The following is a 20946-nucleotide window of genomic DNA, read 5'->3' on the forward strand; positions in this document are numbered from 1 at the left end:
GAAGGGGCAAGAGAAGCAGCACTTGAGGAATCAGTACCACGCAGAGAGACGGCCGCAGAAGAGCGGCCAGAGGTTTGGACCCTTATGCGTTTCATCTGCATAGCGTCCGCCCTGATACCACCCACTCCGATCAGGGGCTCTCCTCACGGGCGCCACCCAGCCACAGCAAGGGCCGTCTGGCACGGCGGCCATTGCCGGGAGTTCCGATGCTCCAGGATGACGAGCAACCACTCCAAGGCATGCATGAGGAGGTCACAGCTCAGGTATCAGAAGTGTGATCCCTGTGTGTTCAGGGGGCTCAACCAAAAGGGTACATAGCGACCCCACCACACGGGCTGGCTACCGTGCTGGCTATGCACCCTAGCATCAGACAACGACGTAGAAGAAAAGGTGGAATATACTAGGAGGGCACACGTCGGAGACACTAGGTAAGGTGCTCTTCCCCAAATGGCTCACACTACGGAAAGAGAAATTTTGGAATGGAGGTCAAACCCCAGAGGGGGACCAAGGAATGCCAAAAGGAGTAGATGATTACGCAACAAAGCCAGAGTGTAAAACCAACAGAACCAGGAGGATAGCGGGGGCCAACATAAGCAAGGACACCAATAGAGGGAGAGGAGAGGGCGAGGGGAAAGGGGTATGGAGGGGAAAGGAGGGGAAGGGAAAGGAAATGCAGCCCGGGAGAGAAAGAAGGCTGCAATGGCTCGGGGCCCCGTGCTCGCCACGCACGTATCCACGAAAGAGTTGTGGACCCCCTGGGGGGTTTCTGAATAATGAAAGGGTTGCCCGTGGAGAAGTCGTGACCTTCGCCAGACCGAGAAACAACAAGAAACTGTGGCAATAATGGAAGAACTGTCTGTGGCTGAGACTCAGTGAACTTACGCTTGTGAGCGGACGTAGTGGAAGGTGAGGAAACCATTGCGGAAGAATCCCCATGATTACCGGCGTCTCCGATGGCGCGCTCCTCCCTTGTGGAGGCCCCCCTCTGAGGGCACTCCCGCCTTAGGTGATTGTTCACACCTCAGGTCACACCTCCCGACAAACGGACGAGGGACCAATCGGCACTTTTGGAAGGTATCAGCTCGGGTAATCACTTCTCCCTGGGCCTGGCTGTTACCAGGGGGTACGTACGTGTCCTACCTGTCTACCCGGGGCAGGGAATTACGCGTTACCCCGTCACCGGCTACGCACAAAAATGCGTGGGTCGGCCTTCAGACATGCACAGGGAGGATGAAAGAGAAAGGGAAAAACAAAGAAAGGGAAAGGTAAGAAGAGAGATCTCAAACTCCGCAGCGGAGAGAAGGGTAAAGAGAAGAGGTAAGGGAAAGGGAATGACAAAGGATGGATGAAGACATACAAGCAGAGAAGGTGAAGAATGCGTTACATTTACGAGCGTCCGTCTCCGGACATAGGCACAAACCATACTCCCAGAGGGGAGAAAGGGAAGGAAAGAGCCAGAGGTGAGGGGAGGGGGGAGGGGCGAAGATGGGGGATTGGGAAGGATGTGGAAAAGTAAGGTTTGCAGCCCGGAAAGGAAGGAGGGTCACATTAGCTCGGGGTCCTGTGCTCGCTGCGCATGTATCCACAAAAGAGTTGTGGACCCCCTGGGGGGGGTAAAGTAATAATGCCCACTATCATTACAGCGTGAATTTTAAGCAGATTGATTTCCATCCTCATAGCGGCGCTACTACCGTTAAACGTAAATACACGTGTTTCAGATGTGCAAACAGACCTACCAACTTCCCCACAATTCGTCCTTTGTGTTGCTATTTTTTCGCTCAGTATCTTCCTAATTGTCTCATGTAGCTGATAAACTTGGTTGCTCAGGAGCGGAAATTTTATAAAATTGTTTGAATATCAGATAATGACCAGACTACACACACTATAGATATCTAATAGTGGTAAATATGTGAAAGAAATCCCTCAAAATAGTTATTTTGGGAACAGGAACACCACGAGAAATATGTGCTCTAGCATAAATCATATGGGAGCCAAGTCTGCAGGTTGCGCTGTTTTACTTGACCACCACCGGCACCTGGGCGAAGCCATCAATACATTCCAAGTGTCAGTCATGGTCAGAACTGATGTTTTCTAGTTTTGAGTGCGTTATGCCTGACGCAAGTTAATCCGAACAACGCGGGCTACCAGTAGTGCTCGTGTGGTAGGTGTTTCCGTAACCAAGATCGCCGTAGTGTTTGGTGTTACATGAGGCGCCATCTGAAAGATTCATACTGCAGACAGGACAAGAGGAGAAACATCCGCTAAGTCACAACGTGGACGAAAGTGTGTTCAATCAACTGGACAGACACTGAAGAGGTTTATGACACAAAATAAGAGCACTGCGACTGCAAAAGCCACTGCAGAACTGAACGTCGCACTCTCGAACCGTTTCATCACCAAAACATGAAGCGAGTTCAGCAAGCAGGCAATTCCAGAGCGAACTGAATTCCAAAATCATTTATCACTTCATGCAAATGCCTGTAACTTGAAAATGTTGTACCTAAGTCAGAAAACGAACTACAGAGCAATGGAAGAAAATCATTTGATCGAAGGAGTCTTGTTGCACACTTTTAAACTTCTGTCCACATTTACATCCCAAAATTGAAACATGGCGACGTTTCGGTGATTTTGTGACTCATAATGAAGTTAGCTGATTGGTTGCTTGGCTGGACGAATGGATCCAAACCATAAAGTCTACCAATTCCAGCGAAGCTGCTGATGTTTTGTTTGTGGGGGCGCTCAACTACATGGTCATCAGCGCCCATACAAAGACCCGATTTTTACACAGTCCAATCTAGCCACTGTCATGAATGATGATGAAATTATAAGTACAACAGCCCCTGGGCATAGAAAATCCCCAACCCGGCCGGCAATCGAACCCAGGACCCCATGATCAAGAGGCAGCAACGCTCGCCTCTAGACCACGAACTGCGGACTACAGCGAAGCTGAGGTAAGGATCAAAAGAAGAAAGGGAGATAGGAAGAAAGGCAAGCAATATGCACCATCTAGGGAGCAGCCGGATGCCTCAAAGAGCACAATGAGGCTACATACATCCCCAACTTCCGCCACTTACCAGAGGTACTCTACTCCCACAAATTTCCTTGGAAAGACCATGAGCAGAGACAGGGCAAGATAAATACAGAGACGAAACACCAAATCTAATAGACCTCATGAGAGGGGGGAAAGAGTAAAAGTATGGGTAGGGTAAAGACTGGGATGGACCACCAAGCCCAGGCAGCTGCAGCCATATCTGGGAAAAGACGGCAACAGTGTTCTGCGAACCCCTCAATGGGCTGATAAGGTTAAGTGGCTCTCCCTTAAATGGTGGTAAAAGCTAACTTTACGAATGAAACGTAAAACTGCCAGCCACTGGAGCATCGTCTCCTAACACCAGTTGGAGGGAGCCAGGAAGATTAAGAGTTTGCCACAGGGCAGTGAGGTTGAGACAGTCCAACAAAATGTGGATCATCAAACAGGCGCCACAACGACACTGGGATGTGTCCTCACTTTGGGAGAGATGACAATGATTCAGTGAAGCATGGTAAATGCAGAACAGCAAAAGATAGCCGAGTCCTTAAAATTGATCTGCATAGAGAACCTCCACAGATTCTTAGTCTCCTTTACCACCAGTAGCTAGTCTAATGAATTGGTGAGCGATTATGCATTCCAGACACCTAAAATCTGACGGTGTAATACCAATTAGAGATTCTTAATACTGATCAAGAGTTTACTGGTAGCCAGTTTGGCCAAGATATTGGCGAGTTCATTCCCCAGCATCCCAGTGCAGCACATGGTCCAGACCGAAGCCACTGATCGCCGACGCTGTTCAAGGGCAAACAGGGATCCTAGATAATGTCTAAAGGATGGCGACAGTAGCATTAGTCTAGAGCTTGCAAACTGCTCAAGCAGTCAGTGCAGATGGGAAAGAACCTGCCAGTGCAGGAATGGATATGATCAAGAGCGTGAGAGATGGCTACCAACTCTGCACGGGAAACACTACAGCCATCCAGCAAGGAGAGCAGTTCAGTATGTCCCACATGACCAGCAACGATCAAGCCATCAGTGTAGACTTCTGAACCCTGGGACACGCCAAAGATGGAGAAGAATTGTCAGTGCTGGGTCTCAGGACGAACTGTCATACCTTGTGATAGGTCAAGACAAAGCTGTCACTGAGGGAAGCACGACAGGTGTGCGCTGGTGGGTCCAGAGAGAGGTGGAAGACTAAGAGCATATACAGGATGTGGCTTGCCATCGTAATCCCTGACCAGGATCACCATTGCAGGAGATGGATTAACGTTTTGGAAAGAGGGGATGGTGGTAGATTGTTAACAACCAATGTCATAAGCGCCCAGAACATAACCTCAGATCATCAAGCAGTAACAACTCTGAAGGGACCGTACGTTAAGCCCAGTCGACGGAAGGAAACGAGCTAAGAACAAGGAATTCCTCCTGGAGGAAGGTTCAGAAAATACACTGCAGAGACAACAGAGGTAACGAATTAAAGATTAAATGTCTGTCACCATATTGCTACAAGGGATAAAAAGTAAAACGCTGTCGACAGCGCGCTGAAACAACCGATGCTCAGATGGAAAACATAAGTGGTATATATATATATAAGCATTCAGTCAGGTAATGGCGTACCATCTTAGCCAGTACACAACCTAGCTAAAAAGATCTCTTCGCCGAAAGTCGACCAAACCACTGGGAGAGCTGGAGAGCTTTAATTCTCCAGAGCTCGTTTCCATCAAGAGAGGACTACTGGTGATGCCAAAGTGACGCCACTTGCCGACAGACGGCAACACAGAGATCCGAAGGAATGGAAGAGCTAGGCGGCCGAGGTAGAAGGACTGCAGCAGTGGCAGCAACGTCAGCAGCCGCATTTCATATCAGACAGACATGACCAGGAACCCACAATATCATTACAGTGGATCCTCAACAGCAAGCAAACTGAAGCTTTCCTGGACCTGTTGCACTATGGGATTAACTGTATACATCACACAGGCTCAGAGCATGACAGTCTCTACTGCTGGATGTCCTGGATGGCCTGATAGAGGGCAGAGAGCTCTGTCGCAAATATTGAAGTGTTCGGGAAGATGATATTGGAAACGGTCGGTCCCAATGACGAAGGCACACCCAACAGCATGATCTTTCTTACATCTGTCAGTGTACACAAAGGTCAACACTAATTTATGAGAAGGTCGAGGAACTTACAATAGATCGAATCCAGAGTAGTTTACTTAGGAACCAAACGAAGTTCAAGTTGAACACAGGCCGCCACACGATGTCAAAGTGATGAGTTCACATCCACTGGGAAAGTAGCATGTAATGTGAAGTTAAGCCTCTCAAGAAATAGCTAAAAGCGAACTCAACAGGAGAGGGATGTTCCCCCAAAGGAGTCAATGATGGATTTGAGGTGAGGGGCGCTCAACATCATGGTAACAGCGCCCTGACGGGAAGTTGCTGTGCTAATCTCACGAGTGGGGATGAAGGCTGTCCCAGCGCGCGGAGCTGTTTATAATGCATTAAAGTCTACCTGCCTTCCCTACAAATTTAAAAATGAGGCCTGACGGTTGACAAAATGTCACCACTCTTAACACTGGAATCAGTATCTGTGAGGATGGTCAGCAGATCTCTATCGAGACTGAGGGCTGCCCTAATAATATATACGACACGTTGTCAAAATATGCTGAACTGAAAGTGGTACTCCACAAACTTCACAGACTGTGCATCTTCCCACCAGCAGTTGAAGCCATGTGTTGAAGAGCTATGTCTGATGCGCTGTCTGGCAGGCAGAAACTCATTACAGCAGTGAGGCTGACCCGAAGTCCGCCACGCCTTTGTGGCAGGTTTGAGCGACTGCAACTTCTTTTCTGTCACCTGCAACCATTCAGTCTCGCACTGACATGATGTGTCAGAAAAAAAGATTATCTTGTGCAACTGTATGGGACACCGATGAACAGCATCATCCCGATATCCCTCCTTGGCGGCTTTGCTGGCCATATTTCCCTGTATCCATGTGTGGCCAGGTACCCAGTAAAAGAATCTCCTTGCCATAGTGTTGGAGCTGCTGTAAGGAGTCACGGATGAGCTGAATCAGTGGGTCTACTGGATGAATTTCGTTAAGTGCTTGCAGCGCACTAACAGTCTGAACAGACAAACCTTTTACAGTGAACCATGTAGTGCCATCAGAATGCCATATAACTCAGCACCATGATTTGTAAATTGTCCTGGAAGACGCACTTTAAGAACCGTATCAGGGAAAACAGCGCAACAACCAAGGACATTCTCTTGCTGGCTTCATCTGTGTAAACAACGATAAAACTGTTGTACACTTAAAACGCATGAAAAAGTTGTCAAAACGATCTGTAGAGGTCAACCAGTAGGTCCTGGGTGTTTTCTACCAAAAGACGTTTTGGATAGGACATTGTTATGCCTTTTAAGCATCTCATGGAATCTCTACAGACCAGAAACTTCGTCGCGGCCTTGGATTTGACATACTGCAAAGCCTGAGATATGGCAACCAATTCTGCATGTATACCCTGCAGACAGTCTGCAGCGATTGCTGCTGATGCCCTCGCCTGTGCTAAAAAGTAACTGACCCTGTCGACTTTCGATCCGTCCGTGTAGATGCAAATCTAATTAGAATAATTGTTTAGGATCGAAAGAAACAGGTATCTGAGAAGGCTGGGATCAGCATCCCTCTTGGAGGCACGCAAGAGGTCCGTGTGTGTCATAGGACAGGGTACATACAATAGGAGGAATGTAGAGGGAGCTCTAGAATCAAACTAATGGAGGCCGTTGGCGGACCTTCAGTAGAATATGGAGTCGGAACTCAGCTGGTCTACCAGTTTTGGTCGATGCGCAAGCAGTCTGAACTGTTGGTCGTGGGACAGAGTTGAATGCCATAAGGCGTCATCTGGCAGATTGTGATTACTTGACTTGCTAGAAGCTGCTCCCACCTAACCTGTAGTGGTGGGACACCGGCTTTCGCCAGTAGGGTGTTAATAAGACTCACACAGAACACCCTCATTCCAACTGCACGCCAATGCGGTGAACAGGGTCCACCAAGCTTAGTATGCATAGGCAACAAATCCACAGACCAAGTGGGATAAAATCAGCACTTTGTAAAATCCCAGAACTGCGCAGTCCGCGCCTCATGAGGAGCGACTAAGAAAACAGAGCATTGAAGTCCTTCATGCAAGTTGCCTTTATCTCGTGGACGGCTGCCCAGTTAGCTCCTTTCAGATGAAATACCCAAGAACTGAAAAGCTTCAACGACTTCAATTAACTGGTCACGAAGATAAGTTTATCGGAACAGGTACACAGTCTGGAGTCGACAAAAATGCATAACTCGTTATTTTACAGGAGAAAATTGATAGCTGTGATTCAGGGTCCTTCTCATGAACTCTGAAGACAGCCCCCTGAAGTTGGCACTCAGCTGTGTGCAGTGTTTCAAAGGCATAGTGCTGGCCAAATTCATTCATTTGTAGTCCCAGAGAGAGACTGTGAGGCCCACTACATTTACAGTACCATTGATGGCGATAATATACAGTGTTACGCTCAGAACCGATCCCTGATGGAGTCCAGTTTCCTGTAGATATTGGTAGCTGACGGTTTAACCTTTCTGGACCCGAAAAAGTCAGCGAGATAGTAAATGGATAAAAATCTGAACTGCCACAGAAACTCTACTCAAGCAGTGTGGTTAGGATGTGATGTCACCAAGTGAAATCCTGTGCCTTTTGTAGCTCAAAGAACACAGCAATCAGGTACTGGCTGTGTGTGAAAGAATTATGGGCTGTGGATGCCAAATGAACCAGGTGATCTGTGGGGACCAGAAAGCCCGAAAGCCATTTTGGAATCTTTATATATGCCCTCCAGCTTCAAGGCACCAACAAAGACGGCGGTCAACCGTTTGAATAGCTTACACTCTTCAGAGAGACTGGCCTGAAGTTACAATGTGGGTCCCTTCCCGGTTTCAGGGCAGGAACAATATCTTCCCGCCAATGAGAGGGATATACTCTCTCCCGCCAAACGCGATTAAGAAGCCCGAGGTTATGTTTCATGCTGTAGACACGAAGATGTTTCAGCATTTGGTTGTGGATTTTGTCAGGTCCAGCAGCCTTATCGCGACACTAGCAAAGCGCTGCGATGCTCCCATTCACTAAAAGGGACGTCATATGATAGCGAGCTATATGCATGGAAAGATAGCGACCGGCGTTCAGCAAGATGTTTCCGAGCCAGGAAATGAGGATGGTAACTAATGCAACCGGACACTTCAGCGCGTGTGCTACGAAACATTCGACAAGTAACATAGGATCAGTGCAGATGTTGCCATTGACAAGAAGCAAGGAATCTCAATAGATCGTGGGTGACCGCAAATGCGATCGCATAGCTGAGACCTATTGCTGTCAACACTTCTGCTTCAATTTCTTTATTAGAAGCCCCGTTTTCGCCCTGTCTCTTTAATGCTCTTAATTATCCATGGAGGGATAGCGCTTGTGCATTTTAAGTGCCCTGCGGCGTTCCCTGATGGCACTGGTGGTCGTCCAGATGGGTCTAGAGTAGGGATGGTATCATTGTGCTGCAGCATGAGTAACAGTATCAACAGTATCCTGTACCAGTCTGTTGGTATCCATCACACGACTGGCTGAAAAAGTGGCTGTAGAGGAGGAACCCTGCCAATCAGCTTTCTGAAGCGTCCAAGGTGGAGTATGTTCCTGATGTCTGAGTGGAGATTTAGAGATCTATAGGAAAATGGTCGCTGCCACGAAGATCGCCATGAACGCACTACTGGATCAGAGTAAGATACTCCGACCGCAAATTGCGAGGTCAATAGCGGAAAATGTTCCGTGGGCCACAGATTTATTGCAGCTCCAGTGTTTAGTAGGCAGACATCCAAGTCTTCTCAGCCTCTGAGACAGCGTCGCCGTCCACGGAGTATCATTGTCATTAAAGTCCCCCAGTAAGAATAAGGGGGCAAGATGCCGTGCCACTAGCAGCTCGTGATAATGGAGAGGTCTCTCTAGAGGTAGATGAACATTAAATATTGTCATGGGAACAGACACTAATGGCCATGGGCTGTAGTGCAGCGTTAAGGGACACCTGCTGACTGAATATCAAAGTGTATGAGGGTACAGACCCCACACTAGACATTAAAGCGATTGGCACATTAGGGGTGGTAGTTTTTCAGAGCAGGGAAAGTATATTGCTGCAAAGTGTTTCCTGAAGCGCTATTCCAATTACGGAGTAAGTAACAAATAGCAGAGTCCAGGCAAGTGGCTGTAGTACCTGTTACTATTTCCTTGAAGGAGCGTCGCTGTCAGATCTGAGAAAGCGACGAATGGAAAATATGGGTGTGATTATTTCACTGTGAGGTCGTAGTCCACCTTATTGCGTGATCCGACGTCCATGTGCATAGGTCCAACTGCTGCAGGGCTGGGGAGCGGAACACCCGAAGCTTCAGAAAAATGTTTATTCTCTGCTTAGCCTTCTTAGACTTCTGACCGATTTCTGTGAAGATTTCCCGTTTTTTTCCGGGAGCAAAGGGATCTGTACTTCTGTCCACAGCCTATGGCTAGTGGTAATTGTCTTTTTTTTTTTTTTTTTGGTAGGGTTTAAGGGCGCTCAACTGCTGAGGTCATTAGCGCCCAGTCACTGGTGTTAGAGCACAAGGAACCTGCTAAAACTCAAGGGGATGGGGGGACATCAAAAGGACCTGACAAAGATGCAGATGAAATAAGTAAAAAGGTTAGATGTCTTTGGTCAAGCCAGTTAAAGTTATAAAACGCAGAAGACGAGCAGCTACTCGAGCGTCATCAGCTAAAACATCCGGTAAGGTAGATGGCAGGGACAGGACAACACGAAATTGACTAAAACGGGGACACGACAATAAAACATGGCGCACCGTTAATGCCTGACAACAAGGGCACTGCGGGGCTGGGTCACCAGAGAGCAGGTAGCGGTGGCTAAACCGGCAATGCCCAATCCGCAACCTGGTCAGAAGGACCTCCTCGCGCCGAGATGGTCGGGAGGAAGTTGACCAAGCAGTTGGGAGCGGTTTGACTGCCTGGAGCTTGTTTCCTTGGAGGGATGACCAAGCATCCCACCACAAGGACACAAGCCTCTTACATACAGCCCCACAAACGTCAGATGACGGGACACAATGGGAGGCTGGCCGAGGCTGGAGGACTGCAGCCTTGGCTGCAGCATCCGCAGCCTCATTCCCAGGCACTCCTACATGTCCGGGGACCCACAGAAAGCTGACAGAACCGCCATTATCGGCGAAACAATGGAGGGACTGCTGTATTCGTTGAATCAAGGGATGGACCGGATAGGGAGCCCCAAGGCTCTGAAGAGCACTGAGTGAGTCAGTGCAGAGGACATACGATGAATGGCGGTGGCGGCGGGCATACTGAATGGCCTGATGGAGAGCAAAAAGCTCGGCCGTAAAGCTGGAACATTGGTCAAGGAGCCGGTATTTAAAGGTGGCGGTCCCGACGACAAGGGCACAGCCGACACCATCGTCAGTTTTGGAGCCATCGGTGTAAATAAAGGTGTGACCAGCAAGTCGAGCACGAAGTTCGACAAACCGTGAGCAATACACTGCAGCCGGAGTACCCTCCTTCGGGAGTGAGCTGAGGTCGAGATAAATACGAACCGGAGCCTGGAGCCAAGGTGGTGTCGGGCTCTCACCCTCTCTGAAGGTGGTAGGGAGGGCAAAATCCAATTGTCGAAGCAGGCGACGGAAGCGGACTCCGGGGGGCAGCAGGGCAGACACATATAACCCATACTGACGGTCGAGAGAATCAGCGAAGAAGGACTTGTAAGAGGGGTGGTCGGGCATAGACAACAGCCGGCAGGCATACCGACACAGCAGTATGTCGCGCCGGTAGGTCAACGGTAACTCGGCAGCTTCAGCGTAAAGACTCTCGACAGGACTAGTGTAGAAGGCTCCGGTCGCAAGACGTATCCCCCGATGGTGGATGGAGTTGAGCCGGCGTAAGAGGGATGGCCGAGCGGACGAGTAGACGAAGCTCCCATAATCCAGCTTCGATCGGACTATGGACCGATACAAGCGAAGCAGGACAGTGCGATCCGCTCCCCAAGATGAACCGCTAAGAACTCTGAGGACATTAAGGGAACGTGTACAACGGGCCGCCAAATAAGAGACATGTGGAGACCAACACAGTTTCCGGTCCAACGTGAGCCCTAGAAACTTAGTTGTGTCCACGAATGGGAGAACAACGGGACCGAGATGTAAGGATGGCGGAAGGAACGCTTTATATCGCCAAAAGTTGATACAAACCGTCTTCTCTTCAGAGAACCGGAAGCCATTTGCCACGCTCCATGAGTAGAGGCTGTCTAGACAACGCTGGAGGCAGCGCTCCAGGAGGCATGTTCTCTGGGCACTGCAGTAGATCGCGAAGTCATCGACAAAGAGAGAGCCTGAGACATTAGGTGGAATGCAATCCATAATTGGATTGATCGCGATGGCAAAAAGGGCTACGCTCAAGACGGAGCCCTGAGGCACTCCGTTCTCCTGGAGGAAGACGTCGGACAATACTGAACCCACACGTACCCTAAACTTTCGATCCGTTAAAAAGGAATCAATAAAAAGGGGCAGACGACCACGTAGGCCCCACTTGTGCATAGTGCGGAGGATACCTCCTCTCCAACAGGTATCATAAGCCTTCTCCAAGTCGAAGAACACGGCTACCGTTTGGCGCCTTCGCAAAAAGTTGTTCATGATGAATGTCGACAAGGTCACAAGGTGGTCAACAGCGGAGCGGCGGCGACGAAAGCCGCATTGGACATTAGTAAGTAGTCGTCGAGATTCAAGAATCCAAACTAACCGAGCATTAACCATGCGCTCCATCACCTTACAGACACAGCTTGTAAGAGAAATGGGGCGGTAACTAGAAGGAAGGTGTCTATCCTTCCCGGGTTTGGGTATAGGAACAACAACGGCGTCACGCCAACGCATGGGGACCTGACCTTCGGTCCAGACGCGATTGTAGGTACGAAGAAGGAAGCTTTTGCCCGCCGGAGAAAGGTGTGCCAGCATCTGAACGTGAATGGCATCTGGCCCCGGAGCAGAGGACCGGGACAGTGCAAGCGCACGTTCGAGTTCCCGCATAGTAAAGGGGGCATTGTAAGTCTCCAGATTCAGCGAGTGGAAGGAAGGTCGCCGAGCCTCGTCTGCCTCTTTCCTGGGAAGGAAGGCAGGATGGTAATGGGCGGAGCTTGAAACCTCCGCGAAAAAGCGGCCAAAGGCGTTGGAGACAGCCACAGGATCAACAAGGACCTCATTACCTGAGGTCAGGCCAGGTACTGAGGAGTGGGCCTTAATGCCCGACAGCCGGCGCAGGCTACCCCAAACAACGGAAGAGGGAGTAAAACTGGTAAAGGAGCTCGTGAAAGAGGCCCAGCAAGCTTTTTTGCTGTCTTTGATGACTCTACGGCATTGCGCTCGGAGTCGTTTGTATTCAATACAATTCGCCAACGTAGGATGGCGGCGAAAGGTGCGTAAAGCACGTCGTCGAGCACGGATAGCGTCCCTACAAGCCTCGTTCCACCAGGGGACGGAAACGCGACGTGAAGAAGAAGTAGTACGAGGTATGGAACGTTCGGCAGCATTGATAATAACAGCCGTGAGGTATTCGACCTGACTGTCACAACTGGAAAAATCGCGGTCCGGAAAGGTCGCCAGGGAGGAGTAAAGTCCCCAGTCAGCTTTCAGTATGTTCCAGCGCGAAGGACGTGGGGATGGGGTGTGGTGCAGGAGACGAACGACACAGGGGAAGTGGTCGCTCGAATAGGTGTCAGAAAGGACATACCACTCGAACCGACGGGCAAGAGTGGTAGAACAGATCGAGAGGTCCAAGTGGGAGTAGGTATGAGTAGAGTCCGAGAGGAAAGTCGGGGCGCCGGTATTGAGGCAGACAAGATTGAGATGGTTGAAGACATCCGCCAAGAGAGAGCCTCTTTGACAGGATGCAGGAGAGCCCCAAAGGGGATGATGGGCATTGAAGTCGCCAAACAATAAGAACGGCGGGGGAAGTTGATCGATCAGGTGCATCATGTCTGCCCGGCTAACAGCAGATGACGGTGGAGTGTAGACGGTACAAACTGAAAAAGTAAAAGCAGAAAGAGTAATGCGGATAGCTATTGCTTGGAGTGGGGTGGTCAATGGGATGGGATGGTAATAGACATCGTCCCGAACGAGCAACATGACCCCACCATGAGCTGGGATACCGTCCACAGGGGCGAGGTCATACCGCTCCGAGGTATAGTGGGAAAAGGCAATACGGTCAGTCGGGCGCAACTTGGTTTCCTGGAGACCAAGGACGAGCGGACAGTGCAGGCGGAGGAGCAGTTGTAATTCCTCCCGATTAGATCGAATACCTCTTATGTTCCAATGAAACAACGCCATCGCTAGTCAAAAAGTTGGGGGAACGAGACGGGGAAGAGCTGGTCACCTCGATGGCCGCGGAGGGCCAGGTTGCGAGGCAACAACGCTACAACTGACGGCAGGCGGATCTGGTTCCATCGACTCGTCGCCAGCTGCGGCCGCTGTCCCTGATTGTGTAGGAGGGGCCGCATCATTTGCCGACAAAAGGCCGGCGGAACGCCTGGCAGCAGAGCGTCCTGGCGAAACTGAGGACGGCCGGGAGCAGCGACTCACGGATGAAGCGTCAGATGAAACGCGCCGGGGTGGAGAGGGGGAGAGAGATTTCTTCTTGGAGGCCTTCTTGGAAGGCCGAGGAGGCACAGGGATGTTGGGCTGGACCCGAAGAAGGTCCTCACGCGCGGGGTCCGTTTTGGAACGCCGGACCTCGGAAGCTGGGGTCCGGAACGTTTCCCCGATGGACGCCTGAGAAGAGGATCGCTTCTCAGGTGGCGTGGGGGGAGGAGGAGGAGGAAGGGTGGCCCCTGGGGCAGGGGGGGTGGGGGCCGCGGGGGAGGAGGAGTTGGAAGGGAGGGATTTGGGAGGCGGAGGCAGAGCCCCCTGACGGGCAGAGGAGGCGGAGGGGGGACAGGATAAAGGTGAGGATACAGCGGAAGGAGTGGACACAACTGAGGCAAACGAAGTGGCCAGTGACACGGGATGAAGGCGGTCATACTTCTTCCTGGCCTCAGAATAAGAGAGCCGATCCAAAGTTTTGATTTCTTGTAACTTTTTCTCCTTCTGATAGGCGGGGCAGTCTGGGGACCTAGGCGAGTGGACGCCAGGACAATTAGGGCACCGAGGTGGTGGGGTGCAAGTATGTTCCTCACGAAGAGGACGTCCACAGTCGCCGCAAAGGGGCTCAGCCTCACACCGGGACGACATGTGCCCAAAACGCAAACATCTAAAACAGCGCATAGGAGGCGGGACGTAAGGTCGCACGTCGCACCGGTAGCACATCACCTTTACCTTCTCCGGGAGAACGTCCCCCTCGAAGGCGAGGATAAAGGCCCCGGTGTCGATGCGACGGTCTTTGGGGCCGCGCTGGACTCGCCGGACGAAATGCACGCCGCGGCGCTCCAGGTTGGCCCTGAGCTCCTCATCAGATTGTAGCAGGAGGTCACGATGAAAAATGACCCCCTGCGTCCTATTCAGTGCCAGATGTGGGACAATGGAGACCGGGATGTCCCCTAGGCGGTCGCACGCCTGGAGTGCCGCCGATTGTGTGGCAGAGGTGGTCTTGATAAGAACGGACCCAGATCGCATCTTGCTGAGAGCCTCGATTTCCCCGAAGACGTCCTCAATGTGTTGAACAAAGAACATGGGCTTGGAGGTGGCGAACGTCCCCCCATCTGTTCGAGAACAGACCAAATAGCGGGGGAAGTACTTCGCCCTAAGCCGGCGGGCCTGTCCCTCCTCCCATGGAGTGGCCAAGGGGGAAAGGGCAGGAGAACCAGAACTAGAAACGGTACCTTTTCTTTTGGAAGACTCGGCCGCAGAGCGACCTGATACGTGCTGACGTTTCATGTGCGAAACATCCGCCCCGATACCACCCACTCCGACCAGGGGCTCTCCCCACGGGCGCCACCCAGCCGCAGCAAGGGCCACCTGGCAGGATGACCGTTGCCGGGAGTCCTGATGCCCCAAGGAGACGGGCATCTACTCCTTGGCCAACGTGGGGAGGGTGCAGCTCAGGTATCGGCAGTACGATCCCTGTGTTGTCAGGGGGCTACAACCTAGAGGGTACATGACGACCCCACCACAACGGGCTGGCTACCGTGCTGGATTTCTGGTGCCATGGAAAGTCCATCATGATCGCTGGTGCAGATGGAGAGGCACTATGGGCGTAACGTGGACAACCCATCAGGCGTTTAGGCCCAATTTGAGGAATAATGGGTATGGTGACAACGCCGGTGCAATGCTGAGTGCCAAGGTCTTAGCGCACTTAGGACCAGTGGTACACCATGTAAGGTGTCCTTCCCCAAAAGGCTCGTACTTCTGTAGAATTTTGAAAAATGGAGGTCAAACCCCAAGGGGGACCATCACATTAAGGCCAAAACATTTGAGACTCCTTTTAGTCGCCTCTTACGACAGGCAGGAATACCGCGGGCCTATTCTTACCCCCGAACCCGCAGGGGGGGTAATTGTCTTGAGAGGGTGCACCTTAATAGGTGTCATTGCCGATGCCGGAGGATGACGAGGCATCTATGGCTTCACCAATGGATTGAGAACCACTGGTGCTATAGTTTTAGGGGATGAGGGAGTCTCCTGTTACCACCCCATCTCCCCCCCCCCAACTGTAGGACAGGCCCTGGAGTATCAGCAGTGCACAGAGGTGTCATACAAGGCTGTAATTGTGTGGTGTGTGGCCTGCGACACGACAGACACAAAATTGGAGACCGTGTTAGTTGAATCGAGTCGTTCAAACTTTTCCATTGCATCCTGATAAGACAGCGGTCAGAGTTATTTTCTAGAATTTTCTTCTCCCTCGTTAACACTGAGCATTGCAGTGAATGATGAGGGTGCGGTTCCTGACAGGTATCATATTGAGGAGATTGGTCACAAAGGCTGAACTCTGACATCCACCCACATGTCTTAGCTTTATTAAAACAGAGGGAGGGCATTTGTCTAAATGTTTGACATGTAACATCTCATCGGAGGAGGAAAGTAAGGCATGACATCAGACCTATAAACCATGACAACCTTATGTGGTAAAATGCTGCTGTTAAAGGCTAGGATAGAAGGTCCCATGTCTGCTATTATCCTTGGGTCCCTTCTCGATGTGGCAAACAAAATGGACTCCACACTGCCCCAGCTTTAGGTCTCTATGAAAGGTAAGAGCCTCAATTCTGTTGAAGTTATGTAGAGAAATGGTGACTGGTGTATCTGCTAACTTTACACAGGCCTGAAGTGCTCATGATCGGTTGGCGTACAACGTTTTGATCAGCAAAGACCCATCTCTCATCTTTTGTCGCAACATCCCCAATCTATCTATTTTCAACGAGAAACATAGGCTTATTTGTAGCCAAAGACCCACCATCAGTGCTGGAACAAACCAAGAAATCCGAACTGTCCACTCATTTCTTCTCGCCTGGCTCTCGTCTTGAGGCATGGTTAATGTTACAAGCTTCTGCATTAAAATCACTGCTCCTGAATAATGAGACCACCATGCTGGCACTCCCACCATTACGTTTGATCCGTTTCATTGCGGATCATTCTGCCTGACGCCACTCTGGAGGCTCTTCCTGCTGGCATCACAGCCAAGGCAAAGGCCAGCTGGTAGAGTAGCCATTGCCCCGAGTCCCAGTCCCCCAAGTAGACAGGCGCCTACTCCTCGGCTGACTTACAGCTCAGGCATCAGCAGTGCTATTGCTGCGTTGTCAGGGGGCTATCACCAAGAGGGTACATGGCATCCCCTCCAAAATGGACTGGTTGCAGCTGTGGGTTTTGGGTGCAGAGGTAGATCAACTTGACTGGTAGGTGTGAAAGATAACAATGGACAGTGGAGAGTTAATGCACCACACTAAGGCGTCTTTCCCCAAACGGCCCACATTTCAGTGAAAATTTGGGTAGCGAAGGTGAAACCCAAAATGGGGACCAAAATTGAGAGCCAAAAAACTTGGTGGAAAAGCATTAAAAAGATCAAGAGAAAAGTCTCACAAGTCCAAAGAACAGTCAAGGCAAGTGAAAAACTTGACCCAATGAAGAGACAGTTGCATAGGCAAGGAGGGAGCACAGGTCTATTCTAGCCCCCAACACCAGAGGGGCATCCAAGCCGAGTGAAAGCTGTTTTGAATGACATCTGTTTCCCTACCTTGTATTATATGCTAATGAATTGTGTTTTGATGTTTTTCTCCGCCCCCTGGTACTCGATGTTTTTGTACCATGTGATAGGAAAGCTTTATTTCTGAAATATCAGGCTCCAAAACAGCACATTTCACTGGAGCTCTAAAATTAAGCAGCTGATCGACCTTACGGTTAATTGTGTGTCAAGTAATATTTCAGATGGGTATTTACAGTTTTTATTCCACCTCAGTCCCTCTACAGCTAATTTGAACAGCAGGACATGCCAACCACACAACTGCATTGAATTCCCATGATGGAAAAGGCACTGATAATTTATAGTGCCTTCTCGCCCATGCCTGTGCGTAACATGCTGTGACGTCACTACATACGGTCAGCCAGGCCTCTCAGCCAGGCCTCTCAGCCAGGCCTCTCAGCCAGGCCTCTCAGCCAGGCCTCTCAGCCAGGCCTCTCAGCCAGGCCTCTCAGCCAGGCCTCTCAGCCAGGCCTCTCAGCCAGGCCTCTCAGCCAGGCCTCTCAGCCAGGCCTCTCAGCCAGGCCTCTCAGCCAGGCCTCTCAGCCAGGCCTCTCAGCCAGGCCTCTCAGCCAGGCCTCTCAGCCAGGCCTCTCAGCCAGGCCTCTCAGCCAGGCCTCTCAGCCAGGCCTCTCAGCCAGGCCTCTCAGCCAGGCCTCTCAGCCAGGCCTCTCAGCCAGGCCTCTCAGCCAGGCCTCTCAGCCAGGCCTCTCAGCCAGGCCTCTCAGCCAGGCCTCTCAGCCAGGCCTCTCAGCCAGGCCTCTCAGCCAGGCCTCTCAGCCAGGCCTCTCAGCCAGGCCTCTCAGCCAGGCCTCTCAGCCAGGCCTCTCAGCCAGGCCTCTCAGCCAGGCCTCGATCCTGCGCAGGAGCAGCGTAGACTACACGGCATCGTGCGCAGGTGCGTAACAGCCTTGATTGGGAGGTCAAACAAGCTGCCTCTCTGAAGATAGAGCTGTGAAGCGGAATGGTTCCGCCGACGTGCACTGCCCGCTTATATAGGCGACGAGTGACCTGGATTACGCAACGCACTGATAACGGACTTAGACTCTGCAGGCGCCGGCGGGCGGGAGTTATCCCGTACGCGCACTATACTAGCACTAGCAGCGCGCGTCTGCTGGTGCGCCGGCCTGGCGCCAAGCGGGTTGCACTATTCCCCGTCGACGTGTGTATCGTCAACGTCGCCACCGCATGCCAGTCTACAAACGTATTATAAGCCTCGAAAATAAACTTGGAGGCAATGGAACAGCTCAAGCAGTAATCTTGAATGGACCTATATTCTTCCGAGGTTGCAGGGTTAATATCACTGTGGATGTCGCTACTGGAAATTCTGGCAGTGGGCGTACGCTGGAAACGCTGGTTTGCGTCGACAGCCAGTCACCGTATGGCTGGCAGTCCTGATAGATGGGCTGAGTGGTCTTTTGCAAACAACAGAACGATTTTCTTAACTTTAACCGCCACGTACCGCAGTAAACTCCAGCTCCGGCATATCGCGGCCGGCGGAGGACGTCACCCCCTCTTCTGGCGGTATCAAGGATGACGGCGGCGTCGTCGTCGTGTCGTCGGTGTCAGTTGCACTGGCAGCTGGGCCCGCCTCAGTGACCATCTGCACCTCCTCCTGCAAGCACAACCGCATGTAAGCGCAATTTTTCCTCACGGCGTATCAGGGAGGGTGGGGGGTCACTACAGAGCAACCAGCGGACAGCTGCCGATACCAGGCTGCAGTGGTGAACCCGATGAGTCAGAGCTGCAGCGCGTTCACCTCGTTATTCAACCGGTAGATTGAGCGAGCTGTGAATGAAACCAAGGAGGAATTCAAACAGTTCACGGACAGAAAGTAACAAGTTTCGTGATCACATGCAACTGTCAGATTAAAGATCAGTTTAGCCCTACGGGCCATGTCGTTAATAGAAGTCAGTTTAATATAAACAAAGAAGTCCATGAAATTTGTTCTGTATGAGGTCAAGCTCAGCAAGTAAGTAGCTGACAATGGTTTAAGCAGGGAATGATTTAAGATGCATTAGCAAGAAAATTTCTGAAAAATTGGTCCAAATATAATTCAATTTTAATTTTTATAATATTTGAGGAACATTTCTAGAAGCCTATCTGTGGACAACAAGCGGTAACACGAGACTAGAACCTTTAGAAATATATCAGAAGAATACTGATAAGGTGCGAGATCGGGGGCTGATATGGCAATGAAATTCAATGGTTTCTTCCTCTCAGTTCGACTAGGTTAATGGTGTTTAAAGGTCCAAACTACGACAACCTGGGAAGAGCCTTCTCGGATGGACGTAAGAAGACGTCCTAAAGAACTATTTTAACGGAATGAGAATCAAGAGAGAAGTAACAGGAGTGACAGGGGAGGGTAAGAGGGTGTAGGTGGCGAGGAGTGATGTGACCCCACCCAGAAGTAGTCTGAGGACTAGGATATTATGCGATGTGAGAGACACCCTTTGCATCATATCACCGTTTCCTCGCCTTCCATTACAACAAAACAAAGCGTATACGTTGATAAAATGTAAAGGATGAACCCTCACCAAAGAAGACAAAGCAAATATTCCGGAACTCTAATCAAGAACAGCTGACAACATAAGTAACTCAGAAGTAGATATCCTCGGGATAGTGAATTAACTCAAAATCACTTAACAGAAGCCAGTCTTCTGGTCCAGACAGTATACCAGTTATGTTCATTTCAGAATATGCCGATACGATAACTCCCTACATAATCATATAAACCGCTCGTTCGACAAAAGATGCGTACCGAAAGAATGGTAAGCTGCACAGACCACAAAAATATTCCAGAAAGGAGTCCTCTAAATTACAGGCCCATATCATTAACGTCGATATGCAGCGGGATTTTGAATTACCTCTACGAGAAAGGTCTATTTACACACAGTCAACATGGATTTAGGTAGTTTTTGTTAAACACAACTAGGTCTTTACTCACAAGAAGGTTGAGCGTATTGACAAAGGATTTCAAATTGATTTCATGTTTCTAGATTTCCAAAAGGCTTTCGACACTGTACCACTCAAGCGTCTTGTAATGAAATTGCGTGCTTATGGAATATCGTCCCTTATGTGACTGGATTCGTGATTTCCTGTCCGAGTTCACAGTGCGTTGTAACTGACGGAAAGTCATCGAGCTAAACAGATGTGATCTCTGGCACTCCATAAGGTAGTCTTATCGCCCCTCCGTTGTTCCTTATCTATATAAATGATTTAGGAGACAATCTGAGCAGCCTTCTTAGGTTGTTTACAGATGACGCTGTCACTTATCTAATAAAATCAGATGAAAAATTGCAAAATATGGGAAAAATACCTGTCAAGTGTGAAAATTGGCAATTGGCCCTAAATAAGTGTGACGTCAGCCTGAGTGCTAAAAGCAATCCGTTAAACTTCGGAAACACCCCAAGTCAGCCAAATCTGAAGGCTGTAAATTCAACTAGATACCTAGAAATTACAATTGCGAACAATTTAAATTGGGAACGACAAAACATTTTGTGGGGAAGCCAAACCAAACACTGCGTTTCATTGGCAGAACACAGAAATTTAACAGATCTATTAAAGCCTACAAAACTCTCGTCCATCCTCTTCTGGAGCACTGCTGCGCAGGGTGGGATCTTCACCAGATAGGATTAACAGAGTCCATCGAGAGAGTTCCAAGAAAGGCAGCACGTTTCG

General features: G+C 50.2%; 1 protein-coding gene across 1 annotated transcript in view; it reads left to right on the forward strand.

Annotated features, from left to right (window-relative positions):
- LOC124620298 (50 kDa spicule matrix protein-like) overlaps positions 1–18209 on the forward strand; it is a 34177-nt gene extending 15968 nt beyond the window's left edge. The window contains exon 2 of the mRNA XM_047146970.1: positions 17634–18209. Within this exon, the coding sequence (XP_047002926.1) occupies positions 17634–18209 (576 nt within the window). The remainder of the gene's footprint in view (positions 1–17633) is intronic.
- The last annotated feature ends 2737 nt before the right edge of the window (positions 18210–20946 follow it).

This window comes from Schistocerca americana, chromosome 6, assembly GCF_021461395.2.
Source record: "Schistocerca americana isolate TAMUIC-IGC-003095 chromosome 6, iqSchAmer2.1, whole genome shotgun sequence".
NCBI classification, from domain to species: Eukaryota; Metazoa; Arthropoda; class Insecta; order Orthoptera; family Acrididae; genus Schistocerca; species Schistocerca americana.